Genomic DNA, 27,178 nt, shown 5'->3' on the forward strand with positions numbered 1-27,178 from the left:
TTTGTGTTCGTCCTGCGTGTCGCTGTTCAATGTGCTGGGATCGTAATACTGCTTTTTTATTTCGTGTAGCGCTCTGCACTCTTGCTTCGAGTTTCTCAGGTAGCCTTTTAAATTTTCTTGACAATCTTCTCACAGACGCCGGGGGGTTTCGCAATCTAGTTTTATGTGACCTCACTTGTGGTTTTCATTTCTACATGCGCGATTCTGTGCTGACATAACGTGTTATAGAAATGATTGACTGAGCCTTATTTTTAAATTCCGCCTCAGCCGTCCGGCCTTAATTAAAAGTCAAACGTTACGGCTGGATGCCCAATGTGACATTCCGTTTCCAAGTCAGTGCCATCGGGCGCTTCCTCAAAACCTAAATTAAACGGGCCGATGGGCGTCTATGCATCTGAACCGACCTAAAAGTTACTAAACCAGCCTTTGGTACAAAAAGAATGCGTAGAACTGACCTGAGGAGGGTTTTTCTAATAAAAAACACTGGAAATAACAAAAGGTAGAAAGGCAGAGCTATTCCATACATAGTTGATGCGCCGTTCCCGTTAAGGGTTAAATATAATATCAATGCTTCAATTCAAGCAGGAACAAACCGGCTTCAGGAGATTACCTCAAAGAGCGTAAACAGAGCTGAGCAATTTCCTGTGCATTTGCACTACTCTAAAGTTTATAGATGTTACGATTCGATGCATCCACACGAAGTGGGTGTCGAGGGGTCACTTAGACGTGACTGGAAGTTAGCTGCTTACACAAATTTCAAAATTTTGTTGTTTTACAACGCCTATTGTTTTAGAGTTTGTCCTTGCCTTGTGGAAAGCTCGGGGGTTGCACGGATATTTTTTTAATATTTCTGATATGAGTCGGTTCGCCAGCCTTGCTTTCAGCAAATGCTTCGTTTCACAGAAAGCAGCGCAGAAAACAAGGACGAAGAGTGAAGCGATACACGGACAAGCGCCGATTCTGCGCAGGAAACAGCGAGGACTAACAGGGAAGGGATACACAGGCAGTGCTTGTCTGTGTGTCCCTTTCAGGACTAGACAAAACTTTGTAATCCTTCCATTGTGTGCATGGCTACGTCTGTACGCGTTTGCGTCGTCATGTACGTTTTGACTCCTTTTTATTGTTAGGCGCTCTGCGCTTCCTGGGCTCCATTCCCTCTACTTTTTTTTCTTTTACTTAACTTTATTTCGAGTTTTCTGTCTTGAATTTTATTGCGTGCCATTCTTTTATTTAACTTTTGTTCTCTCTCTATTGTTGCTTTCCCGATTTCTCACATTCACTTCACTGGATTGTAATCACCCCCATCTGGCGTAGCAAGCACTGCCGCTAGCAGAGCTGACTTTTCCAGCCCACATTAAAGAGTTCTCTCTCTCTCTATCCTTCACTTTTGGTCCTCGTTTTCTGCGATGCCTGGACGTCTGACGTTAGGCGGCCAGACATGTAGTTAGTTCAGACGTTAGATGTCCGTCTGGCCATGGCCATCTAACGTCTGAGCCAACTGGTCCCGCTTCAGACGTTCATTCAACGCTTGGTTGCATCTACTAACAATGGTTTTCCTTCGTTCTTTGCTAATCTTAAGAAACAAACGCACGGGGATAGCAAGAAAACTGAAAAAAGATTAGAAAACAAATGAAAAAAATTGAGGCAAGCAAGAAAAAAAATTTGAAAGTAAAAAAAAAGAAATAAACTTCGGGTCCAGGCGCTTGTACTCTTCATACATAACCCTCCGATCGCTTTGTTCACCTTTGTTTTTCTTTACGTTTATCAAAATCAAAGAATAACTGAAATTCGTAATAATATATATATATATATATATATATATATATATATATATATATATATATATATATATATATATATATATATATATATATATATATATATATATATATATATATATATATATATATATATATATATATATATATATATATATACATATATATATAATCTCGTTCTGCCGCTTCCCCCCTTCCCTCTTCTGTTGACACATTCCTAAGACGAAAAGCAATGACGTGCTGACGCGCGTTCCCCACTTCCTTATCTCGTTCTGCCGCCTTTACTCCTTTCTCTTCCCCGCCCCCGCTTCTTCTGTTAATTCCTATGAGGAGAGGCGCCAATTCACCTCCTTCCTAGACGCCCCTTTGCATTTTTCTTTTCTCTTTGTTGTACCACTTGCCAATAACTACTTCTAAACAGGGCGCATTGTAGCGCACCTTTTCTCCCAAAAAAGAGGGAGGGCAGTGCATTCCCTCTCATGTGTATGTCATGCGTTTTTTCTTGTTTTGCTGAATGATGACGTATGATTTCTTTCAAAGAGGGCGCACTGTAGCGCAACTTCCTCCTCTCTCCACACGCACCTATAAAAGCGTTCTGCAGTGTACTGTAAATGTTACTCCGATGAAGACTGGACCACCAGTCGAAACGTTAGTAAACATGTTTGTTTTTGTTTTTTGAGACTTGCGTCGGACTCTACTTTTTGATATTTTTTCTGGACCATTGGAAACTTCCTCTGTTCGACTATATATATATATATATATATATATATATATATATATATATATATATATATATATATATATATATATATATATATATATATATATATATATATATATATATATATATATATATATATATATATATCAAAGTGCCGAACCGGAACCGGAACCGAACCGGAACTGAACCAAAAAAAGAAATAACCGTTACCGGTTCATGCCGAAACGGTTCGACCCTCCGTTGTTGAGATTGCGCAGTCAATGCAATTCAGGCCTTTTTTTCTGCTCGCGCACTTTCCCCTCCAGACAATTGAACACTATCCCGCTCTATGTAACAACAGGGGAAATGCAAGAGCACCAATGTAGCAATGAACTCGCTACATTACTTCTACTGCTACTCGTTCCGGAGGGGAGTACTGCTGTGGACGAATTAAAGAGCGTCTACACAAAAAAGTCCCATCTCATGCGTCGCGCGTCAAATTTCCCTTTCATTTTGTAACAGCATAATCTGTTATAACATTCCGCAATGTAACATACGGAATGATGGCCGGGGGTCAGGCAGTACGATGACATATTGATCATAATGCACACATCCGGTATAGCTATCGCAAAAGAAATAGCAGTGGTGAGAGCAATAATGCAGTGACTGGGCGTTAACTAAACCTTACTTTTAACAAAAGTGTGGCTAACACATTCGATAAGGTGACAGCTAACAAATTATTCAGGGTGACCAAATAATCTAATTCATTGGTAGTATTTATTGTGCCTGTTGTAGGATATTTCTGTTTTGTTACAAGTATAAAAAATGTGCGCCATTGGTATTAAGCGCTGGTATTTGAGCGCGCCAGTACGCAGGCCTAAATTTAAGCCTTCAAGGTTAGCGTTATGGGCGATTCCATAGAGACGATTGCGATTTCAACAAAACGGGAAAGGGCAGAAAATATATCCCACCGTCATATCTCTTGGAGGTGGCTTTATGAATAGTCGCTAGGACAACATAAAGTCTGGGCGAGAAAGTAGGTGGTAAATCGTCGCCACTTCATCTGTTTTTCTAATATCTCGCAATTGTTTAATTTTGCTCTGCAATTGCGTCACTGCCCTTGGGGAACAGCAGCATTCTGAATTTTTGTTCGTATTTTGATTTTACTGTTGTTTTGAACTACTTAATGTTTTTTTTTCTAATTTCAGTGATAATTCAACGCATCGAACCGGTTCGCGAACCGGTTCGTCGGTACGTGATTTTGTCGAACCGGAACTGAACCGGAACGAAATGATTTCGCCTGAACCAGAACCATAACTGAACCCGTATTTTTTTCGGTTCGACACGCTGATATATATATATATATATATATATATATATATATATATATATATATATATATATATATATATATATATATATATATATATATATATATATATATTAGTTCGCGTAAGGTGGGTGCGTAGTTTGTGACAGAACAATGGTCATCCACCGTCGTTATTTGATTCCTCTCCTCCCAGTGAAAAATTCTGGTTTATGGAAAGATGGGATTTCGGGATCATGTGCATGCGTACGCCACTGCCTCACATATTAAACGAACAAGCCTGGACAACCCTTTCTTCTAAAGTAGAGAAGCTTCTTTAGACCACGTCCCTTACGCAGCGAGAAGACGCTGCAAGGTCGTCGGCGATTCAGAGCTCACCTTTCTGCAAAATAGCCCCCTGGGAAAAAAGTACTGCCGATAGAAACCAACTTAAACGGAGTGGTTGATCTGTGATGAACGTGCCTTCGCCAAGAACGTGGGGCTTAAATAATGAAGTGTTTCAAAGCAACGTACCCACTGGTGTGGCTGTCTGTGTGAAATGTTCATCCTCCATCGATTGGCTCTGGTTTCTGGCGCTTTTATTCTTTGTCTGCAAAAACAAGGTCGCGTCGACAGGAAGGACCCTTACTTGAGCAGCCGCGGGCGTATTGGAAAATCGAAGCCGCGGGGGAGGTGTCCGCTGACTCCGGTGGCCCGGGGTCGGAGAAAAATTATCTTCCACCTCCGCGTTGCTCTTGCGTGCCCCCACTGTGGCCCAAAATAAGTCCTCTTCCTATTTTCCCCCGCCACAAAAGAGCAGCGAAGCAGCTGCTCCGGGCAGGAACAAACGAGGTGACCGAAGGGACGCCCTAAGGGCAATGTCAGCGGAAACACTGCGACTTAAAGAGAGACCCGCGGCGGTCTGAAAAGTGCTGCTCTTTCTTTCGTGCATCTTATCGAGGCTTAATCCGAACCATTCCCTTCCCTCTTCTTTGGGCATGCGTTCAGGTTACAAATACAAAGGCTCATAAATGGCCATTTGAGTTACAAAGCCCGCGTTCTCCATCTAGCACCAGCGTCTGTAGCAGCAAGATGGCTCCAAAACTCCCCACTTGTTTCCATGCTTTTTCTGTACCTGCAGAAGCGCGATGGCCACCGCTTTCCCGAGATTGTCCCGAGGTTATGCAAGAACTTACGCTCTGGGCAACGTTAACAAGTGCCCGTCGCTTGACGTTTAATGAGTTTGACTTTGCTCGGCGCGTTGCTAGGCCCAACCCTACGGCTACTTACGTTAAGGCGTAACATTAAGGGACAAGAAGAGAGCGGAGTGGGTCTGGGAACAAACGCGTGTTAAGGACATAGTAGAAATTAAGAAGAAGAAATGGGTGTGGGCAGGGCATGTAATGCGAAGTCAAGATAACCGTTGGGCGTGAAGTGTAACAGAGTGGATCCCTAGAGATGGCAAGCATGGCAGAAGGTTAGATGGGCAGATGAAATCAAGAAGTTTGCGGGGATAAATTGGTCGCAGTTAGCACAGGACCGGGATAGTTGGAGATCTTTGGGAGAGACCTTTGCCCTGCAGTGGGCGTATATATGATAATGATGGTGGTGGTGGTGGTGGGGGTGGTGGGGGTGGGGGTGGTGGTGATGAGATGACGACGACGACGACGTTAAGGCAGACAAAAGCAGTACCATATTCTCGCAAATGTTCATGGGACAACTCTCTCCCTTGGATACTATGTTTCATGCCGGTGACAGTACTCACAAAGTGTTCGTACATCGACAGAGCGGAACATGCTCGCCTTACCCAGTGGTCGAAACAGTAATTAGCAGCATAAGCCAGGCCGCTCTGCGCGGCTATGGAGTCTCAAGCATCCAAATCGTCGGAGGCAGCAACCTCGGCGGTAGTGAAGGGTGGCCGCCCCAGTACGCCGCAGATAGCCCGCAGCAAAACTCGAAGGAGCACCCTGTGGCGCTTAATTGGCCTTTAAAGCTTTAGAATAACTGGTGCTTAAGCGCCGTTTTGAAAACGTTCTCCCGAAGAAAGATACGCAGCTTGAGAAACCGTTTTCTTGCTGAAACTACTCTTCATTCAATTCGCGTTGTGCGGCCAGTATTTTTTACCATGTTGAAACTGACACGCGTTTTTCATTGCATGCAAAGTACGGAATGAATGGGCATATGTTTCCCCACTACGCGCTTTAATGGCCTTGATGGCTTCGGCCTTAATACCTGGTCATTCGGTGTAAGGTGGTTCTTACTTGCAAGTTCGACCGCACCAAGTTCAGAATACGAAACGAGGAATCGTATGAAGCATGGAGAAGCACACGCGCACGCAAGCGCCTGAGTGGTCAGCGTGCGAACGAAAATCTTTGACTCAGTGAAACCTCAACCCGGCGCCAACGTCTAGGCGCAAGACACGTATTCCCCAGTAACGGTGCCCCTTTCATCTTTGTTGAATAATTTCTGCCGCAGGAAAGGAACCAGCTGCCTTTACACTTCGATTTACAGTTTTCTTAGCGGCACACAAGCCCCTCAAAGCTACCGATTTCTGTCTATTCCCCCAAGTAATATGTGCCACGAAAACAGGAACAACAACAACAACGATAACTGTTGTTTCGACGCTGGGAGCGTGTAGATAAATAAAGAAAAAAAAAAGAGATAGCTTAGTGGTAGCACCCTGTACTCTTACTGTGGAGGCCCGAGTTCCAATTCCACGCGAGCTCAAATGTGTTCTTTATTTGCTCTTTCCAGCGCCGGCCATTTCCCTGACCGGGCAGACGGCAGTTTTTTGAACAATGATGCTCTTAAACAAACTCACGCTATATATATTAATGCCGTCGTTTGGGAAACAAAACTCTGTGTCTGTTGGACGCGTTGACGAGGCGGGGACGCACTGGTTTCCCTCTTTCTTCGATACAGAACACGTCCCAGAATTCTGAGGCACTTCACATGCTGTTTGTAGTTATTTCGTTTCACATAGACACCTACCCCAGCGCAATATTTCGAGATTTCCCAGTGGCGTGTTGTCAAACACTTCGCTGCACAGAGCACCCACGGGGCATGCATGATGTCACTACGCGCGCTATTATTATGAGCGCCTGCTAAGACGAGTCCACCATTCGGGCTCTGTAGCCCCGATGTACACTACTGAGTACTGGCGCTAACAGCTTGCGTTTTTTTTTTTCATTGCTCAATAATTTTTAAATTTTTTTTTCTAAACTCAAATATACGCGTTGTTTGTGCTAATGATGGTGATTTGGTATGGTTTAGCTCGCTTTAGGTTTGGTGGTGCAGCCAATGACCACGTTAAATTACCGTTCTCCATCGCGCGAACAGACATGTCATGTGGGTGTTCTGTACGGCGAAGCGTTTAGAAATACACTTCCCGGTGGGGATTGTTTCGCTCATCATACATATTGCACGTTCTCTTTCTCTTTCGTTTGTACATCTCCTAGTTTCCACAACATGCGCTTTTCAGAGCTGTTTACCAGCGAGATTGCAAAATCCACGTGCTTCGTTACGTCCTTGAGCGGCTCGTCGAATGTTTAATCATTGGAGTGCCAAACATGGCCGGCGTCGACATGGGTGCGCAGACGAGGGCGCGAAACCGTAAACTGTCCTACTAACTGCTATCACGACGACTTAAACCAGCACGCAGGCAAGCTACTGTGTTGCGTGATGCTGCGACATGCAGCCTTAACAGTATATTTTACCGTGCTCCGCCAGCACTGCGACGATGCTGTTTCTCGAGAAAGTGCAACACTTAGCCGATCCTTTAAAAATTGAAATCGTCGGATGTAGTGCCGGTCTCGTTCGAACTTCCCTCTGAACCACCACTCGCAGGTTGCGGGGGATAATTGGTTTCGGACGGGATTACAGTGACGTGTATATATATTCCCGCGGCCTCCCGCGGTCTCCGGACGGGGATTACAGCGACGTGTATCCCGGCAGAAGTTCTGCCGCCGGGAATTAATGGCGCAAGGCATTGGCCATCGGCCATACTATTGAGCAATGAGGGTAATGTCCTACCAAGCAATGTCACGTGCGGCGTTTCTACCAACCACGCCGATGTGGGTGAGCATTTTTCCGCGTGGCGCGCATAGTCCGAGGGCGTAACGAGAGAACTGTCACACTCCCGTGCTACTCTGCCGAGGTCTCGCTCCTCCACGAGACCTCGAACGCCGGTGGCGCAATCCGGCGTCGCCTCCTCTGATTGGCCGCAGGAAGGACGGAGATAGGGGCGCGCGGTAATTGAATTCGGCGCCGAGTTGTTGTCGATCCTTCTGGGCGTCGGGTGGAACAAAGAGAGAAGCGACACGGTAAGGGGAGCGCTAATTGCTCCGCGCGCCTTCGATTTCATTCCCTGAGGCATCCGTCTCGCGAGGTGTCGCCGCCACGATTGCCGAGATCGGCTCACCTCGCCGTCGGTCCCATCCCCGGTTTCTTGGAGGAGCTCTTATTCCACCAGGGGGGTCATTTGGTGTGGCCATGGCAACTGTATACGCTTGCCTAAAGACGGAACTCTTATGCAGGCTTCCTAAACGGGAAACTTCTGGTCCGCCTGTCCGTATGTCCTGTCTGTCTCTTACGCTTGCGCAACACGAACGTTGAAAGGACATTTCAGTCGAATGACCTTCGAAATTTCAAGTGCCATTCGAACTCGAAGAAGTTCCGCCGATCTACACGACAATTCTAAAAGGCAGTTGAAAGTTTCCGCGTTCGCCCGCCATGTTTTGGTGTCGCCACTGCTGCCTTGTTCTGTTATTAACACAAATTTAATTTTAGAGTTAAAATGAGCACCAAAACAGTTATTAGCGATAAAATTATTAACAATCTGCAAGCGCGCACAAAACATGCACTGACAGCCAGTTTTGTTTTTTTTTTTCCTTTTTTCGCAGAGGCGGCGTTGAGGATACCACGTTACTTTGGGATCTTAGAGCGAGTGGTAGAAAACAAAACAACAAAAAAAAAAACAAGTGAGAAATGATGAACATAGTGCACTTTAAACCCGAATTTTTTACTCGTAAATAGCTGTTTTTGTAATTACGGCAATCAGAGACTGCTCACGAGAGTACGAGCGTTCGCGTTTCAAAGGCCTTTGAGAACCTCAAAGGCCGTTGATGGTGCTCCTTTGACTCAAATGGCGTTTCAACCGAAGGCCTTTGCAAAACGTCGTGTAGCAGCTCAAAGGTGCCATTGAGTCAAACAACATTCGACTCAGTGGCCTTCGAAGCGTTCGTGTAGCACGGGTATTACTCGATTAAACTGCCCGGCCGGATTTGGCCGCGTGACTGGCTGCTTCGCGGCTAATTTCGTCTAAAGCGCTTAGTATTCGGCCGCCATTGCATTGCATTACCCTCTCCAGCATGCTCTCCAGCCATAGCGAACGCCATAAAAGTTAGCTCAATTCAATTTTCCCGCGTTCGAACAGCTTGCACGCAGTCTCTTGAGAACTTTCGTGTCTCTTGTGCTTGAAGAGCCCCTGACATCATTTATTCTTCGTAGTCATGCAATCATGCATCCTTCGCAATCGTGCAACCTTTGTAATCACGCGTGCGTGAAGTCCCAGAATGTTTGCCTCGTCCGAAAACAAACAAACAAACAAACAAACAAACAAACAAACAAACAAACAAACAAACAAACAAACAAACAAACAAACAAACAAACAAACAAACAAACAAACAAACAAACAAACAAACAAACAAACAAACAAACAAACAAACAAACAAACAAACAAACAAACAAGCAAACAAGCAAACAAACAAACAAACACAGAAAACACCAAGGACAAATAAAATAAAATAAAACGATAAAAAAATCACCGACCTTTTTCTTTGTGAAGAAGGATGACCAGCAAAGCTTGGCTCCAGTGCAAAAAATTGACAAAACAAAACACTTTTTTTTTCAGTTTGCGAGTGAGCCCACTTTCTAGCTAACTAGCTGAAGGAAACAGAAAAAAACTGCACTTTTACAAACATGCGCATCTTACTGTCGGTGTAACACACCAATCCAAACCGCTCGACCCCTTTATGACAGCAGTCCAGGTGATAACTCGTGTTGTGGCTTAGAAATTGGCTACGTAAAAACAAGATGCGAAGACTAGGAAGACAGCGGAGCGGGGGGTCATGATTAGCTTTAATTTGGCTTTTCTGAGGTCTGTTTCTTTCTTAAACTAAGAGAAAGATGGTTGAAGTCATAGTCCAAAATCCCCCCTTCTTAAGTCCAAAATCCGAACTGCTGAATTCCGATGCCAAAGTCCACTACAACTCAGCCGATGTCCAACGCCAACGCCCGCGCTACGAACCGAAAGGAAATGCTGCGCACCGAGAATGCGACATCACTTGACGATTTTAATAGTTTACGCCAACCAAAACATGGTAGGCGCTTTTATTACATCGTTTACTTGTAAAAATGTAAAAAAAAAAGTAAAGAAGGCCAAAATTTCTCCCACCTCCCCTCACGGGAACCCCTGTGTAGATGCGACGCATAGGGGGTTCCGTTGTTGTTTCCGTTAGGTTGATTCTCCCATCGCGTGAAACGTGCCGTGCACCCCCTGCCGCGGCTATGACGCAACGTGGCGCGGCTATGACGCAACACAATTCAACACAATCCACTTTTACCCACTCCAATCCAAATCCAATCCAATCCAAATCCAATCCAATGCCCCTCGCGAGAGAGTGTTCGCTATCGGAGAGGAGAGGGGGTGAGCGGCGGAGAGCGCAGCTCGCGCGGCGAGGAGAATGGCGCAGCTTACGGGGCGAGGAGAATGGGGAGGGGTGTGGACGGACAACAACGCCGTAAAGAGGGACAAGGCGAGTGAATGAGATTTAGTCGCATCTAAAAAATGATAGCGCAATCTGATCGACTCCTGTATCATAACGCGAAGGACCCAGGTTTGATTCCAACCGCAGGAAGCGTTTTTTTTTTTTTTTTTTTTTTGAGGAGCGCACTCCCAACACCTGCGCGTGAGCTCCTTGCCTCCTAGCCACTTTTCCTCACACTTCTTTGTCTAGTACTTTTTCCCTCTCTACTTCACCGAGCTAAATTTTGTGTTAACGATCCGCGCGGACAGAAGAAGGCTGCGCTATTAAAAACGCAATGAGGCTTCACTGACAAGGTCTCCTTCGCTTGTGTTGTATTTACGGGCGACAGAGCCACGGTTCCAGGCCAGAATAATCGCTGGTTTAGTTCTGTTTCTTTGAAAATAGAAAGTGTTATTTGCGTAGTTTGGTGAAAGCCTGGACTCAGCTGCGACGTCCAGGAAATGCGCACCCGGTTGGCGAAAGACAGGAGAGCCCACACAACTGCTAACCGACGGCCCTAATCTGCGCTCGCGGCAGCAGGCGTGGGTAGTTTGGCGGCTCGCTCGGATGGCGGATGCGAGCAAGTTGGAACAGATTCTGGCTGGCATTCCGTGTCCGCTGTCGAAGCACTGAGTCACCGAATCACCAATCACAGGCATAGGATAAAGTATTGTGAATCGCCAACCGCGCACTCCAGGAGACACCTTCACGCATGAAGGTAAGGAATTAGGAACCATCCCACTCTTTGAAGCTTCTTAGCTCATGGCATAATGGTAACGTAGAATGTAACTATAAATTTGCCGCCGCAGTACGTGAACCTAAGTTTTCCGAGCGATAGCTCTGCTTCATTGATTTATTGCGGGGTTTAGCGCACGAAAGCTATCAGGGCTCCGGATTAATTTTGACCACCTGGGGACCTTTAGGTCCTCCGAAATGTCGACAAACACGGGAGTTTTCACTTTTCCCCTCCATCAGAAAAGCAGCCGCCGCGGATGGGATCGAGCCCGTTTCCTCAGGCTTAGCAGCACAACGGCTTAGCCGCTGACCCACCGCGGCGAGTGTAACTCTGTTTCAACGACAGCCAGCCATAGCCGGGGTAGCCTGCACTGAGGATGCCCTGCACCTGCACCGTGGCGCTCGATGCATGAATAAGAATGTTACAAAGCCCTCCGCATTACAAAGCCCCCACGAGAGGAACTGCCCCTGTTTGTCGGATAGTATAAAACCGTTGGCAATTGAGCCAGGGTAGAAAGTAGGCTAAATAATAAATTACAAACAAACTTGTTTTTGCACTCGTTGGACTGCGGCTCGCCAGTCGTGTTCTCTGCGGTGCGCTCGTTTGACTTCGCTGTACAACCACGTTCGCACAGTGAATTTACGGAGGAAATCCACTTCGTCTGCAGTACGGAGACGCAGTACGTTTTGCGCCTCGCAGGACCCCCTTTCTCGTTACTGACTGCTGCGCCGATGGGCGAGAGGGGACGGCGGAGTGCGAAGTTCTTTTCGACGAACGGGACTCGTCCCTTTGAGTTTTAGTGAGAAGGAACGCACCATGCAAATAGAGAAGAGTTATTGAATGTCCATTGATGGATCTTTAAGAGTGCTTGAGCCTCTCGTCCCTCTCTCTCTTGAGAACGTGAGTTTCACTCCGACGTGCATACCTTGCTCTGGTTTTACAAGTTCGCAAGCACGGCGTTTCTCGCACGCCCCTCGTACACCGTGCCAGCCGTGCTTTGCGCCCTAATCGCCTCAGTGGACACGTTCACTCGTTTTAACAGTGGCACTAGCCGCCTGTCGCTGCTTTTAGATTTGAACCAGTATCGGCCCGTTGATGCCGGCATTCCGTCCGCTCCCCCTTTGCTGCCATAGAGTTGATTGATTGATTGATTGTGGGGGTTTAACGCGCCGACGCAACGCAGGCGATGAGGCACGCCGTAGTGGAGGGCTCCGGATTAATTTTGACCCCCTGGGGATCTGTAACGTGCGCCGAAATCTAGTACACACGGGCGTTGTTGCTTTTCGCCTCCATCAGAAAAGCGGCCGCCGTGGCCGGGAATCGAGCCCGCGACCTCGTGCTCAGCAGCGCAACGCCTTAGCCACTGAGCCACCACGGCGGGTGCCGCCATAGAGTGTCTGAGTAAGTATACTAGAGAGGAAACTGCGCCTGGGAATCCATGTCGGCGTGGGGGGTTATGGGAAGGTCGGTGCTGCTGGTTCGGGCTTGTCATGACAATTGGATTCTGAAGCATATCTTTGGTTTGCTTTCTTCAATATGCACTGATATACAAAGACAACAGTTCCAAAAGACTCTCATTGAAAGGAATACGCTTCCCTTCCTTTTCCCTAGCATTAAAACAGCGTGTTTTTTTTCTACATATATAACAAGGCACTTCTTGGCGTTTTTGTGGCACTGAGTTTGAATTTACGATCACTAAAACGTTTCAATCCCAGCCAACCACGAAAGTAAGACGAACGTACGGTATAATGGCGGCCCATGACGACACAGACGCCCTTGATGTGAGCTGCATAGACGCTAGTGCCAGATTTCTCTCTAGTGTAAATAGTAAGAAAGTCTATATTTTCCGCCTTTCACTGACCGCAGTCCATTTTTGGACGCATGAAAGCGGCCACTGGAGTCACGGGCTCGTCGAGACGGCATGCAACGGATGCATCAGAGGCGGAAGGCGGTCTCTCAAGCAACGTTGGCAGGGGAGACGCAGCCACACACTCTTTCGTTCTCTGTTCGGTCGCTATTGGGACGGACCAACAAACTTTCGCCGACATGCCTGTCTATTGCCCACGCATAAAAAAACAAAAAACAAAGCGTAAGCAGGAGTTCTTTACCCCATCCTTAGGTGGCGCGCGGCGCTTTCTTTGCTCTACCGATCCTCTCCAACTTACCCGGAAAATTTCCAGACACTTTGATGCCCCAATCTTGCTCAGGAGCAACAACTCAAACAATATTTTTTTTTATCTCGCATTACTACACTCAGTGCATCCGCCAATTTACACATACACTTGTAAATTCTGCATAGAGCCATGCACTCTCTACCGCATGGTATGGGAGTGCCGCCACACACCATCCCTTGCCCCAAATCCAACTCCCTCATTTGAGCAGTGGGAGGGTCGGTTGACCAGCTCCAACCCGGATCACCAAGACCGGGCGAGACAGGCTGCCAAGACCAGGGGCTTCCTGGACTAAGGAGGTCCCCCACCTGGCGGTCAACCCAACAACATTGACTTCTCAATTAAATGTTTATTCCTCCTCCCCGAACTTTGGGTCTTTTTCGACATTTAACACCATCTACAGACAAGGGATCCCGGACCTTGAAAACTTCAAAAAGGTAGGGCAGCACCTGCTTCCATGTGCTGAAAAAAAGTCTTGTTTATGCCTGTCAACTCGCATCGAGCCCGATGGCTCAATGGGCTAGTGACAGGTAAGCAAACTTGGGCAATTTCGTTGTTATTACAAATGATATCAATACGAACTTTACGTTATTGTCTCCACTTGAACCACAAATCATGCTTATCAAGGTAGCTTTCTTGTTCAAGTGATGTATGGGCAGCCAGTTCTCGGTGTTTCCCAGCGCCCAGTGGGTCATTGTGTGCGTCCTAATGAACCAAATGTTTTTCTGACTTCATATTTGTGATCTAAAAAGTTCTTTTAGATCACAAAAAATTGTTCACAATCTTAAGCAAAAAATTAAAGTTTTGGGTATAGTGAATCACTAAACGCAGGCCTCCCAGTGACGCAGGAGCTCCGTCCGCAACCCGACGTCACCGGAGCTACCGTCGTTTCATTCGCGCCGTTTTCGCTTCCCATCCAACTTCGACGGTTTGGTGATCCTCACAGAAAGATAAACACGAACACAGCAGCTCATCCCTTTCACTTGCTTCTGTCTTCTTTCTTGCCGTTTGTTAGCCCTGCGCAGGATTCCCTTCTTTTTTTCTGGGATAACTTCTTCTCTGTACTCGAAAGCTCGGTACGGCGTATTGCAGAGCCCGTTGGCTCTGTTTCAGACAAGGATTGCCGCTTTCCATTTCTCTCTCCTTTAAATTAGTTCCCCGCTACATACAGCGCATTAACGGCGCTTGCTGCAGTGGGCCACTAAAAGCTTCAACTACGATGTCGTGTCGTGCCGGCGTGTTCGCGTCCCCTCCTCCCCTAGCTCTCCACGATCGCGCGCCATTTCTCCGTTTGTTTTTGTTTCGCGGGGAATGTGATTACACGACGTCAGGCTCGTTCTTGCTTTTCGCTGCTGTGCTCAATATCGCGCGGTCGATGATACCCGACTCCAAGTACCCAGTGCGGGAAACGAACAAAAACAACCGAAACGGCGGGGAGGGAGCGAGGTGTGCTCGTATTAAAGAACGACGAAAGAAGCGCGACGCCATGACGCACAAGTTTGCCGTGTCGGTCCTTGTTGTTACGGCACCGCGGCATCCAAACAGAGAAACTGCCACCTGTCTCCAGACGGGAACTCCCTTCCCTTCGCCGTCAGGGGGCAGTTATTGAGCGTACAGCGTTGACTCGTATACTTGCGTGCAGCACAACGACGCCAGTATATATCGTTCACCTTACGAACTGAGCCGTGCACGCGCATGCGTCGACTTTAATATGCGGGATCAGTTCAAAGGGCCAAGTGTGGAATTAGTGTGAACTGTCTTGGTCTTGTAACGAGTACAAAATGAGATCGGAGAGAGTTTCTGCTCCAAGCTTGAAACGCAGAGACGGTTAGGGCGCGCCCGAAGCGCCGTATTGCTGAGCGCTATACAGAAACAGGCCGGCCGCATGGCACAGAACCCATTTTGACGTGCAAGCTCGGTTAGCGCAGTTTTGAGATGTCAAGCCATGGTATGAACTAAGCCTTGAGGAGGCACCAAGTCAGAGAATCCCGGACCATCTCCACTAACGAGAAACCTGGACAGGGGGGAAGCATGCAGTGTATAAGTGTATTCTTGGCGCCATGGAGTTTTTGCCAACGGAGATGAAACCGTTGGGGGGTAGAGGTATGCAGCTTTGCTGTAAAAGTCTCGCGTCTTTGAAGCATGAAGCTCTCTAGCGCGAGGCGTAAACGAGTGTCCCGGTGTTTTTATACGTGTTACGTTCTAGCGTGAGGCGTAAACGAGTGCCCGGTGTTTAATACCGTGACTACATGAGTCGTCGGTTACGACAACAACGACGACATGAGACACCGACCGCCCGAGCCCCTAAGGGGCTTCGCCCCAATACGGAAGCATTGCTTGGTCCGCCCTCACTTGGGAATGACAGTTTCTGGGTCTTTCTCCTCGGAGTAATCGGTGTTGGTGGCGTACATGCTCTCTCGCAGCGTTGGTATGGATGGTACGCGCACGAAGTATGAGGGAGCAAGATAACAGAGAAGGTCTGGTGCTCTCGCAGCGTGCTGGGAGTGCGCATGCGCTAAGCGGAAGGGAGCAAAAGAAGAAGGAACATCACGTACAAAGAACTGCGCCGCGAACAGTGCCGGGAGCACCGGCAGCCCGCCCACCGCCGCCGTGCCGCTAACACTAAAATCGGGTCCGCGAGGCCCGAGCGCCATTGGCCACATCGTCCATCCCGCTCGTAGCACAACAAGACATAACGCAATATCACCGGTCCGACAGACTACACTTTCCTCCCCCTCACCCTGCACTCTCCAAGGGAGAAGAATCGCTGCTCCACAGGCGACAAACTAATACCCTTCCTCACCCAGTTCGCCTGCATCGTATGTTTCCAAGTCTCAATACTCTGCTAAATGCCAGTTCTGTTCACAACCCGGAACTCTACCTCATGTTGTAATACAGCGTGCTCGCAATCCCAAACTTCCGCCTCTCCGATCCCCTCTTCCCACCCCTGAGCTGTGGGAGAACCTGGGGACCAGCGGCCATCTGGCATCCAGAGCGAAGGCTGTCTGCTCACCTCATGAATTCCCGGACTAGGGATCCACTCCCACTTCAGAAATCTCAAATAAACGTCTCTCTCTCTCTCTCTCTCTCTCTCTCGACAACGTCAGGCCGGCCTTGCAGCCCGTCCATTGATGGCGTTTTGCGAAGCCGCATGGGCGGCATTTAGATGAGCATACCGCTACTTTTGACGAGCCGCTACTTTTGACGAGCTCATTTGTAAACAACACTGCCGAAGACGCAGCAACACGGCATCTTCGGACACACTTTTGCAGCCGAAATGCTGCGAAGCGCGTCATCTTTGATTGGCGTTAGGAACGACGCCAATTGGGCGCAGCCGCAGAGCAGGGAGGACAAGCTGGGGCTACCACAGTTGACCGACCGGAAACGCATAAACAAAATGGCTGCACCCATGAACCGTCGCAGTGTAAACAAATGTCACGTGATGCGAACTCACCATTGATCACGGCGGCGGCACGGAACGATAGGAGAAAAGAGTGCCGATACTCTGCAACATTTTCTAGTGACACTAGCTCACGCATTCCATGAAACAATGCGGTGTAAGGCTATCGCCTTGAATTGGTTTTCTCCGCGGCGGTTTCCGTCCTGTTTCTTCTATAGCTTGCTTACGCTGCCTGTGTGGCTGCCTGTGAAAAATAGAGCCCGTTGACGCCATCAAGACGGTAATGTCAGGGGTGCCCACCTTGCACCCAGAGGAGGAGCTCTGCGCGACATGTGCAGTGCCGTCATGCGTGTTTTCCTGTGCCGAGTAGTGAACTTTGTCACAGTAATATTTCTGCACCTGCGCGCTAGAGCGACGGTTCGGAGCGCCAGTCCCAAACAAGCTGAAGGGGCATGCCGCTGGAACATGGCAGCTGCTCCTAATCGATGGGCGTGGCATGTTCGGGGTGGCGCATGCGCGATTGCTGTGCGCGGAGGGCGACAAGAGACGAAACCACCAAACAGCAGCGTGAGCGAAAGTTCGGAGTAGCAAAGTATGTTCGAATTAAACACAGCTATAGTCCCGTCTATTCTTCCTATGTCCTGCAGTGTCACTTTCCCGCTCTCAATTGCAATAGAAACCCGAACCAACTCTCCCTACATCATTTCTTAAGCCCAAATTATTCCCTGCCGATCCGTCGCGCCTCGCAGGCTATAGGTGCGGTAAGGCGCGGTAAGGCCAAAGGTTGCTTGGTTTGTAACCTCGGCTGATGGCTAAGTTGTTGTTGTTGCTGTTGCACATTTTCTGATGGCACATACCCACGTGGGGGATTGGCCAAATAACGGGGTGGCTTTTGGGGGCTAAAACGTCCACCTCATAGCCCGATACAATCAGCCTGTAGAATTGAATTGGAGAAACAGTTACCAAATTATATAATAGAACTAGAGAAGAATCAGTGATTGATGCTATTCTTGGGAGAATAGGCTAAAAACAAATTTTTGAATGAATGGCTAGTAGTGGTGTTTGCCCATAAACTGGCGCATACCGACTCAGGGGGATTGGCCAAGAAGATTTTTTTTTCATTAAAAAGAACCAGATAAGGCAAAACAGTGAAGCCGACGAAAGAATTTAGTACGTAAATTTAAGAGAGAAAGTTCAAAGGGGTCACGCGATGGGCTGCACCTTCTTTCTCGTTTCACCACCACGTCCAAGCTAGTCACTCAATGACATGGTCGAAGTTCCCGCTTTTTCACATTGCAAACGTTTCCGGCCCTTGAACAGCATGAAAAACTGCTCACTCCGTTTAAGCTCACTCTAGAGCTTACACCAATGCCGGAGTCACGTTTAGTAGTCAGGTCCGGAGAAGCGAAGAAGAGGAAGGGTGGTGCCCCGCCAATTCCCTTAGGCAGCGCTCGGCTAGGGCACCCGGCCCGAAATTCGTGGGTCCTCAAAAAATTGCCTCGGCCTGGATTTGGGCTGGGAGCGGAGCGTCCGCAAGGTTCACACAGTCCGACGAAGATCGAGTGGCTGAAGGACAGCCATGGCGGACAAGCCCAAGGACGCATCGAACATATCAGAGAAGCCCAAGGACGCATCGGAGAAGCCCAAGGAGGGCGCGAGCGAGGTGGACAAGGATTACGTCATTTTTCACTTTCCGGGCGTCGAGCAACTGGACGGCACATCCCAGGGCTGCGAGACGCTCAAGATCCCGCGCGAATCGGCCATCGGCCTGGTGAAGAAGGTGCGGCCCGCGGTCGCCCGGCTCGTCGAGCGCTGCCCCTGCAACGACCCGGCCCCGGAGCCCCCCGAGGCCATGGTGCCGTGCGTGGACTGCATGGCCGAGCTGAAGGAGGAGGCCAGGCGCATATCCACGCAGGCCATGGTGCAGACGCCCATCTCGAACGTGTCCCTCCAGCAGCCGTGCCCGTTCCAGCCTCAGTCGCTCACGATGATGCAGAACTGCCCGATCCCGCCGCACGCGCCTCCAATGCCGGATACCATTACGAAGCAGCTGTCCTTCATCAGGTAATTCAATGGCCGATCCTGACACGCTCGGATGCCACTGCGTTCTGTGGACAATGTTACCCTCAATGGTGGCACTCGTTTTAGAGTCTGAAGTTGATATGCGAAGTGCCAGGATGTAGGTTTAGCTTGCGGAGTTGCTATGTAACCGTGAAGGGGTACTGGTACCAACTTTCCTGGTTGGTATTCTTATACAGCCGCTTCCTTTGCTCTCCAGAAGTGTGAACAGCTTGCAGCACGTGGGGAAGATACATCACTTGATCGTTTTTGTTGCGGCCACGGAACAGACCAGAAAGCGGAACGCAGAAAATGTACCTAAGCGTGAAGTACGCAAATACGTGCTAAACGTACTTAAGTACATAGGCGTGACGTCTTCCCGTATAAAGTAAATCAAGCTGCCCTAGCCGAGTCTCTCCAACGTTTGGCAGGAATTCGTGACGTCACGTGACCCGCGCGTCTCGGCGAGCTGTGACATCAGGCTGAAGAGGCCTTTAGTTGAAAACAAAAAAAGTTGGGAAAACCCGTGACCACGAAGCCTTTTATGTCTCACTGAGGGCGTATGTCGCGTCGAGAACGCACTGCAGCAAACCAAGTTTTTCTGATGATGATACTGGTGATGATGATGATGCTCGTGGGTGAAGTAAAAAAAAAACTTCCCGTGGTCGTAATCGAACCTGGGTTCCTCACGTTATGAAGCCTGACGTCTATTGATTGCGTTACTATTGCTACATGGTTAAAAACAGCTGGAGAGGACGCGCAAAAGTAGAGAAAAATCATGCACCCCTCGTCTAACGACGACTGCAGTTGAACGCGAAGCTTTCTTCGTGCAAGATAAAATGGCGAAGTGTCAAAGTCAAAGCCGCCACGGTCAAAAGTCCAAACTGCGTGAGTCAAAGTAAGAGGTCGAAGAGTCGAATACCAAGTGCTCTGCGAGTAGAAGTATAAATTTAGACATCCAAGGAATCCCTCGCGAGAGAGATTTGCGTTCAACCATTGCCATCGTTAGACGGAGGCGTGCCTGGCTTTATTAAATTTATAATACCTTACATGCTAAGCGAGAGCATTGAAGGAGCGAGGTACAAAAAATTAGCCGCGTATTTGCTCACTTTCACGCACATGTCGTCGAAAGACGATAGTCTTCTGTTGCCCTCGCCGAGTAAATGTCTCTCTTCTCTCTCCCCCCCCCTCCCCCCCACCTCTCACGCTCGTGCCCTTCCACGATGGTCGCTCAAGTCAATTTAATTTTCTCGTGTTCCATTGCTCGAGCGACATCTGTTATAATATGTTAGTTTTAAACTTGGAATGCTGCCACTACCCCTTTCTGAAAATTTGGGTCAAATTAACGTTTTAAAGCGAACTTTTTACCTGTGCCCCCCAAGGGTTCTCTCGCGACCGTTGGCGTCAACAGAAAACTCCCGCGAACAAATACAAGAAGTTACTGGCGCCGCCAGGAACCGAAGCTGGAACGAAGAGGGAAACGGAGCAAGAGCCCGTGGTCTTACCGATTGAGCTACGAGCCCACATGGAGACGGGGGACACAGACGGTGTGCACACCGAGCACATCTGCGGGTTTACTCATTGCATTCTCGCTGAATGCCATGTGATTTCGTCATGCGACCTCTCGCGTCGCTGTGCGCTCCACCCAAGGCACGTGTAGTGGCCGTGTGCGCACCTTGCGCATGCACTATGAATACTAAAAATGAAGGCAGTTCACACCAACGCATGGCATTGCAATTTTCTTCCGTCTCTGCCGCCGATCTCGTCGCCTCCGTCGGTGGTGGCGGAGACGGAGAAGAAGTGAAATCGTGTAACACCGGGTATGCGCTTCCCTTTATTTTATAAAAAAAAATAGTTTCCACTCATGTGATTCCCCACACAACTCAACAAACCACCGTTTATGAACGCATTGACTTACCCTAGCAAATAATATCTTTTTTGAAGTAATAAAGGTTGTGGTTAAGTGCATTTAACTTGACTGGTTTCGCTCTTTGTAGAGCTAAGTGTGTAAATTCAAGGGGCGTCGCATGGGTAATCGTTATGGGTGTCGTTAACAGCTTCGCTTTCCGACCTCCTTCACAGGGTGGATTGGCGCACATTTTTTTAACACCGCAAGCACCTAGCGCACACCTATTTTCAAATAAAAGAAGACTGCCTAGTACCAGTTATGTACTATCATGCCCAATGCTCTCTTTTTGCTCAACAATGCTGACAAGTAGAAACTATTGTACCAGATTGAGTGGTTTGGAAATCTTTTGCCTATATTAGTCCGTCTTCATATTTCTTTCATCCTCTGTCCGGGTGGTTTATGTGTTCATACTTGTTAACATTGTTGAACAAGAACAAGACAATAAGCAAATATAAGACCAAAAATTAATATGCGAGGGGCATTTACAGCGCTCATTTATAAAAAAATTCATGGATGCTTGATTTTTGAGAAATGAAATACTATAAATCGACTGCAGAAGAAAATTAACACTGTCGCCTGCTGTCACCCGCGCTACTATAGCTTCTGGCGGCATTTGAAGAAATCGAGCGGCAACAGTTACGAGAGGTTGAACTAGATAGGTTCCACGTTCTGCTTGGAACACACGTGGACTAGGGCAACCCTGTTTTATAAACGTTTAAGTAGGGCGCCTCGATTCACGCGCGTCTCCGCCGTATGGCAGCGCTAGCATCGAGGCGCCCGGCCTGGAGCAGTGGAACGCGGTAAATTTAAACTGACTTGAGCAAACCTTTGGTGTGTTTACCTTGGTAGGTGCGCGACGGGAGAGTAACAGCATGAGCGGTGAGCGGGAAAGTGAAGGTAGGCACTTAGTTGCAAATGTCGACAAAGACTATCGTCTTTTGTCGACGTTTGTAACGAAAGGAGCAGATACGCGACCAATATTTTGTAGCGTATATGTTCTCTAGCTCATATGAAAGCAAACGTTTTATATAGCCCGGTAACCACAAGCAATTTATAAACAAATAGGCGGAAATAATTTTAATTTGGCACCAAACTTTCTGAAATCTGAAGGGTGGCGGTTCGTATTGTAGAAATTTGACACAACAATGTTTGTCCCGGTCACGTGACCTGCAACCCAAGCAGCTACTTTAACTGCTGGAACATTTATTCACTTATTGAAAACCTTCTAAAACAAGTACTTGTATTAATTTAGATTGCATGTGTACTTTTAAACATTTTGAAAATTTTGAGGACAAAGCCGCCTGCCGCCGCTGGGTTGGTCTCAGTGTGGCTAACTGAGCCTCCATGCCCAGAATCAAAGGCAGCGTTCAGTAAACAGACCCAGTGAAGAAGCTTTGACGATTCTGCCTGAGTCAGAGGCGTTTCTTCTGCCGAAATATTCGGTTTCAGTTTCCAAGTACGCCAACGGCAGCTTAAAAAAAAAAAAAAAGGTCGCGTTCGGGGAGAATCGAACTGCCGGCCTCCACCACCTGAAGCCAGATTCTACTTATCGTCCATCCCAGTAGATGGCATCTTCGTGCGAAATAGACTAGTGAAGTAGAAAAAAAAGACACATAAAGGAACAAAAAAGCTCGTGATTCACACTTTTTTTTAGGTAAGGACAAGTTTTTAAATATCGCTTTTCATCTCGCACACGGGCAAAAGTATGTTGCCCCGCTACTGTATGCCATGGTTGCCAGCATTATTTCTGGGAGGACATATGGCTCGTAGATCTGAAAATTTCGATTTAAAACGTCTAGGGCGGTATCAGCAAAACCGTTTCTCGTGAAGGGGCTTTAAGTGATGTCCTTCCATTTGGGATAGAGAATATATAGTCGGCAAAATCGGTTGTCTGTCCCTTTAAACATTGCTTCGAGCGCGTTTTCCTTTTCTGCTATTGCAAAAATTACGCCCGCGTCTATTCGTTAAAAAGAACAATGGTGGTATCAGTTATTTATGTTTTGTCGCAACTATGCCTAACGTTTTATTTTTTGCTGAACAAGGTTGACAAGTACGAATTATGCTACAAAATTTAGTAGTTAGGAAATGTTTTGCGCATATAAACGACTCGTTCAAGAATTATTGTAACTTTTGTTCGGGCGGCTGAATCAAAGAACGGGTGGGCGGACGGACGGACGGATGGACGGACGGACAGACAGACACACATACGGATTGGCGGACAGACAGACAGAGAGACAGGCAGACAGACAGACAGAGAGACAGACAGACAGACAGACAGACAGACAGACAGACAGACAGACAGACAGACAGACAGACAGACAGACAGACAGACAGACAGACAGACAGACAGACAGACCAAAAGTTTCGCGTTTAAGTAGCAGTTCAAGAAAGAGTATCGTCTTTAAAAGCCCTATCGTTCAACAAAACTACCTATGACAAAGTGTATATAAAGTCACCACCAGACTGGATAGGCAAGCAAGAACGGCCGCGCCTCTCCAGCGCCTCTTCAGCGTCTCTCCAGTACGCGTGCCTCTCCAGACCAGCCGTGATAAGTCAAATCTCCTTCCAAACTACAGGCTAATCTCACTGATGCAAGCACTTTCAGTGCGGATGTAATCATGCGAGTTCATTTCAGGTAAAATTTAAGTATGTAACATATGTTACTACTGATCTTTCAATCCAAAGCGTACGTTGGTTGCATTTGAATGACCGCGTTTAGTCCAGGGAAGCAAGTTCGAATTTCTCAGCCAGAATTGGGTATGGCTGAAGTGGGCGGGTTAGAAGGATTGCCGTAGTGCGCACTGTGCGCGTGTGGAAGAAAAGGCGCCCCAGGGCGACTCGGGGTGTGGCGAAGGATCGCGAAGGGTGCGTGCAGTGCTCAGCCGAGGATTCGGAGCTTGCGAACAAACTGTCCTGCTCTCTTTTCCAGGATCAGCTGCGGCAAGTGTGGAGCTGAGCAAATAGCGGATCCGGCTAAAAAGTCCTCCGGACCCGCCGACCCGAAGGCCCCCGCCGACCCGAAGGCCCCCGCAGCTGCAGGAACTTCAGCGTCGACCAGCGGCCCCTGCGCTGGTGGGACCGTGAACCTGGCCATTCCCTCCACCAACTCGCACATCCAGTTCACCTGCAACTGCCTCGAGAAGCAGCAGCAGCAGCAGCCGGCGGCGGCAGGTGCTCCGGGGTCATCCTCCGCTCCCCACGCGCCCACCTGCTGCTACGGCCGGGGGTACCCGGCGCCCCGACCGCAGAGTCACCACGAGCGCGCCAGGGACCGGCTACTCTCGGAGGAGCGCCACCTCACGCAGGAGTACGAGCTTGAGGACTGCGCGGTTGGCCGCATGTCCCGTGTCGGCTCAAACCGTGAGAGCTACCGGGAGCTGGACGAGCGCCGCGTGTACGGCCGCGGAGCGCGCGGCCGCGGCATCGATGAGGACGACGAAGACGACGACGACGGCCGCTACGCCGTGCGCCGGACGTCGTCCGGGAGTGTCGAGGTGATCGGCAATGACAACTACCGGGTGCGCGTCTCGATGGGAGGGGGCAACAGGTCGAAACGAAGTGTTGGACGATGACCACCTCCTCTCCTTTTTTTTTGACTGAGCGTTCGTCCAGAAACAACAAACGGTCAATCGAAAGGCTGCGGAAGACAGGAGCGTCGCCGGCTATCTTTCGGCTAAATTTAACTCCGGGTTCAAAACGTGGCCGAGTTATTGGCAGGGTTGTGATGTACTGTACTCATTTCGCGGCTTTTGATAGTACTTCTACGTCGAAATAAATTCGCACGGTCTGACTATACCTCTGCGGTTCACATAATGAAGAATGCGTAATACTTTCCGTTGCGTTTCAAGCATTTAACGACCTACCAGTGCGTAATTGAAACGTCTCAAAAGGCACCGCACAGCTGCGGTCACTGGCTTACCATAAACGCGGGCGTAATAAAGAAGCGAAGGAGAGCCAATACGGCACACCAAAGGAAAGTTTGCGTGGTTAAAATTTTAGCGCGCACTTGGGCCTGGACTCCATGCTGGACAATGCTGGTGTCTGATTTTGAATTCAAATAACGCGCGCCCTTTTTGGCTAGGCGGGGGACAGTGAATAGGGGAAAGCGCATCCTTGTGCGCAACATTGAGCATTGACATGTTGTTTCCACTGTACCTCGGTCAACTGTACAGCGCACACTTTATTTCTATCTAAAACAGTATGCCTCTAGCCCTTTTGCGATTTTGCATATCATCATTACACCAATGTGTATGATTTCAAGACCACGCAGTGACTTATTTCGTGTGAATTCTGTTTCGTGTGAAAAGCGGTAATGGGATTTGCACCCGGGTTTGGATGTTTGCAAGAGCGGAACTACTACACTGGGAGAGCAAGCGGTTCTGAGCGGTTAAATTGAGGGCCACAAGCACGTGGACGGAGCTTCAAACATGCCCCTAGATGGCGCCATGCGTCGCTTGGCTGTGCTGATTAGGAAACGCCTATACGCGACGCGGACAGCGCAAAACAGGAGTGTTCGGAGGCCAATAGGGGAGGACTTTGCCCTGCAGTGGATTAAAATGACGGCGACGGCGACGTCAGTAATAGCTGTTCCGCCTGAGACAATGCCGGGCTGAAGGACTGTGCACATTCCGAGGCGCGTGTCTGCACTGGCGTCGTCACCAACATCCCAACAGCCAAGGAGCGCGCACACGTCTTCTACGGCGCGCTAAACAACGGCCCGTCGATCGGAGTTTCGAAACGGGCGCGGAGGAGGATCCCTTTGATCCCGTTCGCGTTTCTTTTTCTTTCGGGGCCGCCTACTGCGATCGCGCCGAGGAAGGGAGCACGGCTCAGGGGCATTACTCTTGCCTCGCTCGGGCAAATCTGCGGACCGATAAGGAGGAGCGCTCCTGACGTCTGAAGCGCTGCAGGCGGTCGATGGCCGAGCTGCCTGCAGGTTAAGCACGGCGCCGCCGTCACTGCCCTCGCGCCTGACAACGTGGCATACAACCGGTACACCTATTTTGTAGCATAACGGGAGAAAGTTGGAATAGAACTAAGCATGGTATGTGCTACTAGCCATTGGGATGAACGAAATAGTCGCGACACCACCCGAAGTTCATGGTAGCAAGAGGTGCATTCAACTGACCACGCGTGGCCACAGCTCTCCTCGACTGTCACAAAAAACTCACGCATCTCCCCGAAGTGAATCATGACGAGTGGGCGAAGCACTAAGGATCGTTCTTACCGTAAATCACCCGTGAGAGTGCTTACTGCTGCTAAAACGCTTTCCAATCTAATCCAATCCAATTCAATTTAATTCAATCCAATCCAATCCAATTCAATCCAATCCGGTCTGATCCAATCCAATTCAATCCAATCCTATCCAATTCATTCCAGTTCTCCTCGCGCATGCGTAGAGCGGCTCTCCAGACTCTCTCTCTCCCTCTCTCTCTCTCTCTCTCTCTCTCTCTCTCTCTCTCTCTCTCTCTCTCTCTCTCTGTGTGTGTGTGTGTGTGTGTGTGTGTGTGTGTGTGTGTGTAACCTTTTGTGAACCTTTTATTTTGTTCTTGTTAGCCTATTGTGAAGCACGGACGCCGGATGACGGACAAGCCCCGCGGCCGTAAGGTGCTTCACCCCTAGAACGGTGCTGCATCTTGCGCACAATGGGGCTTGTGTGGATAATAATCCCAATTTTCATTGGATGTGTCTTAGAAAGACCACAAACACAAAGTAAGGAAACACGGATACAGTGAACGGACTCAGGCAGCGCAGCGGTTGAGGTCTCCTCGCCCTACAACGGGTAACAGACGGCTGCCGATGGTCATTCGAATCACGCAGCCGCCTTGCTTTATCACACCTGATCGATGATCACACACGGAACTCGCCCCTGTGAGATTCTGGCGTCTCTCAGGAAGCTCTCCGTGGGAAGGAACTCTTATATTTTATTTTTATCATTTTTGTGGCTAAAGCAGACGTCTACGGAAGGGTTGCCAAATTCCCTCTAGGACCTTTTATCGTAGCGTTCCTTCTTTGTGCATATAAAGTGCACGGGAGCAAGAATTGGCCGCGTATCTGCTCCTTTCGTTGCAAATGTCGTCAAAAGACGATAGTCTTTGTAGACATTTGCCAAGGAAATGTCCCCCTTTGCTTTTCCGCTCACCTCTCATGCTGTTCCTGTACCGTCGCGCTCATCCCAAGGTAAACACACTAAAGGTTTGCGCAAGGCGATTTGAATTTACCGCGTTCCACTGCTACAAGCCGGGTTCCTCGATGCCAGCGCTGCAGTACGGCGGAGACGCGCGTGAATGGAGGCGGCCGACTACAAGGTTTAT

The 27,178-nt window shown here is 48.6% G+C and overlaps 2 protein-coding genes across 2 annotated transcripts in view; one reads left to right on the top strand and one right to left on the bottom strand.

The window, feature by feature from the left end:
* LOC144162906 (neuromedin-U receptor 1-like) overlaps window positions 1-27,178 on the bottom strand; it is a 282,304-nt gene that overhangs the window by 14,923 nt on the left and 240,203 nt on the right. The window lies entirely within an intron of this gene.
* Window positions 18,477-24,436, top strand: LOC144162182 (uncharacterized). Its single transcript, XM_077692654.1, has 2 exons — window positions 18,477-18,961; window positions 23,794-24,436. The coding sequence occupies exons 1-2, from the start codon at window positions 18,477-18,479 to the stop codon at window positions 24,434-24,436; spliced, it is 1,128 nt and encodes a 375-aa protein (XP_077548780.1).

Source organism: Haemaphysalis longicornis, unplaced genomic scaffold, assembly GCF_048455015.1.
Source record: "Haemaphysalis longicornis isolate Haplotype H1 unplaced genomic scaffold, Haemaphysalis longicornis Haplotype H1 scaffold_12, whole genome shotgun sequence".
Taxonomy (NCBI): Eukaryota; Metazoa; Arthropoda; class Arachnida; order Ixodida; family Ixodidae; genus Haemaphysalis; species Haemaphysalis longicornis.

Bases quoted from the DNA above. Each gene is read 5' to 3' on its own strand.
- LOC144162182 (XM_077692654.1), top strand. From the start codon at position 18,477: ATGGCGGACAAGCCCAAGGACGCATCGAACATATCAGAGAAGCCCAAG. The intron at 18,962-23,793 runs GTAATTCAATGG...TCTCTTTTCCAG, and splicing joins AAGCAGCTGTCCTTCATCAG to GATCAGCTGCGGCAAGTGTG.